Source organism: Tarenaya hassleriana, unplaced genomic scaffold (genome assembly GCF_000463585.1).
Source record: "Tarenaya hassleriana unplaced genomic scaffold, ASM46358v1 Cleome55, whole genome shotgun sequence".
NCBI classification, from domain to species: domain Eukaryota; kingdom Viridiplantae; phylum Streptophyta; class Magnoliopsida; order Brassicales; family Cleomaceae; genus Tarenaya; species Tarenaya hassleriana.
In genome coordinates, this window is record NW_010968113.1 from 292,047 (window position 1) to 295,255 (window position 3,209).

General features: G+C 43.1%; 1 protein-coding gene across 1 annotated transcript in view; it reads left to right on the plus strand.

Annotated features, from left to right (window-relative positions):
• The first annotated feature begins 247 nt into the window (after window positions 1-247).
• LOC104798641 (probable disease resistance protein At1g15890) overlaps window positions 248-3,209 on the plus strand; it is a 3,370-nt gene continuing 408 nt past the window's right edge. The window contains exon 1 of the mRNA XM_010520807.1: window positions 248-3,197. Within this exon, the coding sequence (XP_010519109.1) occupies window positions 529-3,195 (2,667 nt within the window). The 5' untranslated portion in view covers window positions 248-528 and the 3' untranslated portion in view covers window positions 3,196-3,197. The remainder of the gene's footprint in view (window positions 3,198-3,209) is intronic.

Consider the following 3,209-nt stretch of genomic DNA (forward strand, 5'->3'; position numbering starts at 1 on the left):
TTTTTTTTTTTTTTTGTTTTACAAAAGTGACTTTGGTTCACTTTCTTTTGGAAAATTTGACAAAAGTGACCACCTTTGTCAAATGGGCAACATTCTTGTCTTTAAAATTTTGAGGGAGTGTAGGGGACAGCTGTCGTGGTACCATTTGCAATTTGAAAAGTATTATTATTTTAGCCATTTGTACAAAAAATATGACTCTGTCCATCATTTCTGTCTTTTCTTTCGGATTTTCTGATCCCGTCTTTGATTTGTTCAGCTTAGACTTAGTTATTCGATTTTCATGTGAAGAATTATCTTCATCTTGACAGATTTTGATCGGCCGAATTCGTCGATGGGCAACATTATTGTCTCTTTGTAATTTCTCCAATTTTTCATAACGTGCTATGATGAAACACCGTTTTTTGTGTTTTAGTTAACTGAGTCAACTCGCCGTTTGAGAGTATCAGCCATCTGTACAAAAGCGAGATTCCAACTCGTTTACTTTCTTTCTCCTGCGGCTTCCAGCCCCTGTCTGATTGCTCTTCGAGGATGGATATGTGTTTGCCATTGAAGGTTTTATGGAAGTTCACGGCGGGACATGTCTTCAAGTTTCTATATGGGCAGGGAGTTTACATCAACAATCTGGAGGAAAACGTGGAAGCCCTGGAGCTTGCGTTGGAAGAGCTCAGAGAAATTCGAGACGATGTTTTGGGAGAGGTGACTGAACAAGAAAAAAAAGGTTTTAAACTGCGTGCTCAAGTTGGAGGATGGATTAAAAGGGCACAAAAAACTGAAGCCGATGTCAGTAAGCTTCTTGACACCAGAGCAATCCAAATGGACCGACTGTGTTTAGGTGGATTTTGTTCAAATAATCTCATGTCGAGTTGCGATTACGGTAGAGAGGTGGTGAAGATGTTGAAGGAAGTTGAACATCTGAAATCAGAACGACGAGATTTCAATGTGGTGGCAGTGAGACTTCCGACACCTACGGTGGAGAAAAAGGACATCCAATCTAAGGTAGTTGGTTTGAACTCATTGAGGCAAAGGGCTTGGGATGGTCTAATGAAAGATGAAGTAAGAATCTTTGGGCTTCACGGCATGGGGGGAGTAGGCAAGACCACCCTCCTTAAGCACATCAATAACAACTTCTCCCTCGTCGAAAAGGAATTCGACATTGTGATTTGGGCCGAGGTGTCTCAGGATGCACCCATCGAGAGTATCCAAAAGCAAATCATGAGGAGACTAGGCTTTCGTGATGGTGAATGGAGAGGGAAAACTCGAGTGGAGAACGCCTCCGACATACGCAATGCCCTTAGTGGAAAGAGATTCGTGTTGTTGTTGGATGATTTATGGAGTGAAGTAGATCTGAGTGAGATAGGAGTTCCATATCCGACCAGAGAAAATAAATGCAAGGTAGTGTTCACCACTCGTTGGGAGGAAATATGCAATGTGATGGATGCTAATGGAAATATGGAAGTTAAATGTCTATCATGGGATGATGCATGGGACTTGTTTCAACGTATAGTCGGAGAAATGACATTGAAAAGTCACCCAGACATCCCGGAACTTGCAGTAGAAGTTGCTGTAATGTGTGGTAAGTTGCCACTTGCGCTCAACGTCATTGGCAAGGCCATGGCTAGTAGAAAGACGGTAGAGCAATGGCGTCATGCAATCCGTGGCCTGAATTCATTTAGCTATAATTTTCCTGGTATGAAAGACAAGATTTTTAAAATTCTGAGATTTAGCTATGCTCACTTAGAGAGTGAAGAGGTCAAAATGTGCTTTCTGTATTGTGCTTTGTTTCCGAAATATTGTGAAATATCCAAAGAGCTGCTGATAGATTATTGGATATATGAAGGAATTATAAAAACAAAAGGTCGCGGAGATAGAGACGAAGCTGTTGACGAGGGTCATGATATAATCATGACGTTAGTTTCTGCATGTCTATTGATGGAGGATGAATCGAGAGAGATGGTGAAAATGCATGATGTGATTCGTGAGATGGCCCTTTGGATAGCATCTGACTGTGGACACTATGTCTTGGAAGCTGGTGAGGGATTACGTCAGGTTCCCAATATCCGAAACTGGGAAAAAGTGAGAAGGATGTCGCTAATGTATAATGATATAGAGGAGATAGACGGAGATGCCAACTGCCCTGAGCTTACAACCTTATTCCTACAGTGCAACAACGTGAGGACTATTTCTGGCCAATTCTTTTGGCACATGCCGAAACTTGTGGTCTTGGATCTATCGGATAACAGGATTCTTGAAGAATTGCCAGAAGAAATATCGCAGCTAGTCTCCTTGAGGTATCTCGACTTATCTAGGACAAGGATTAAGCAGGTACCGGTTGGATTACAAGAGCTGAGTAAGCTAGCATACTTGAACATAGAGTGGACCCTTGAATTGGAAGGTATTGGATGGAGGATATCAAGTTTGCGGAATCTGCAAGTGCTGAGATTGATAGGGCCTGGTGCTTGTTGCGATCTACAGCTATTGGAGGAAATACAACAGCTGGAGCATTTAGCATACTTGACAATATGTGTGAATGGTGACGCTGTGGGGAGGTTTCTAGGCATCCGCCGTTTGACAAGTATTACTCGACACTTACAAATTAAATCATCAGCATCATCAGTTTTAGTATTGGACCCTGTAGCTTTGGGCTGTCTACGACGGATTCGGGTTTTAGACTCTGATATGTCGGAGATAAAGGTAGATTTAGCAAGCAGGACGTGGCTGTCCGCTCCACGCTTCCGTGACCTCTCCCATGTCGGAATATACAGCTCCGAGAGTCTGAAGGATCTGACGTGGCTGTTGTTTGCTCCAAATCTTGTAACTCTGGAAATCGATAACTCGTGGCAAATGGAGGACATCATAAACGGAGAAAAAGCGGAAGCTATTATGAATGGGCAACCGAGTATCATGCCCTTTGAAAAACTTGAACATCTTACCTTGGGTGCTTTATATAAGCTGAAGAGCATCTACCCGAGCACTCTGCCTTTTTCAAACCTCAAGAGTATCGGTATATTCAGCTGCCCGCAACTGAAATGTCTTCCCCTGGATTCTGAGAGCGCCAAGAGGGGTTTCGAAGGCATAGAGACAGACAAGAGTTGGGCGGAAGGAGTTGAGTGGGTGGATGATGCTACCAGGCAGCGGTTTCTACCCAGATTGAGAGTAGTGGACGAAGAAACCTCTTCATCAGAGGCTTTGATGTGAAGCTCTCTCTCCTC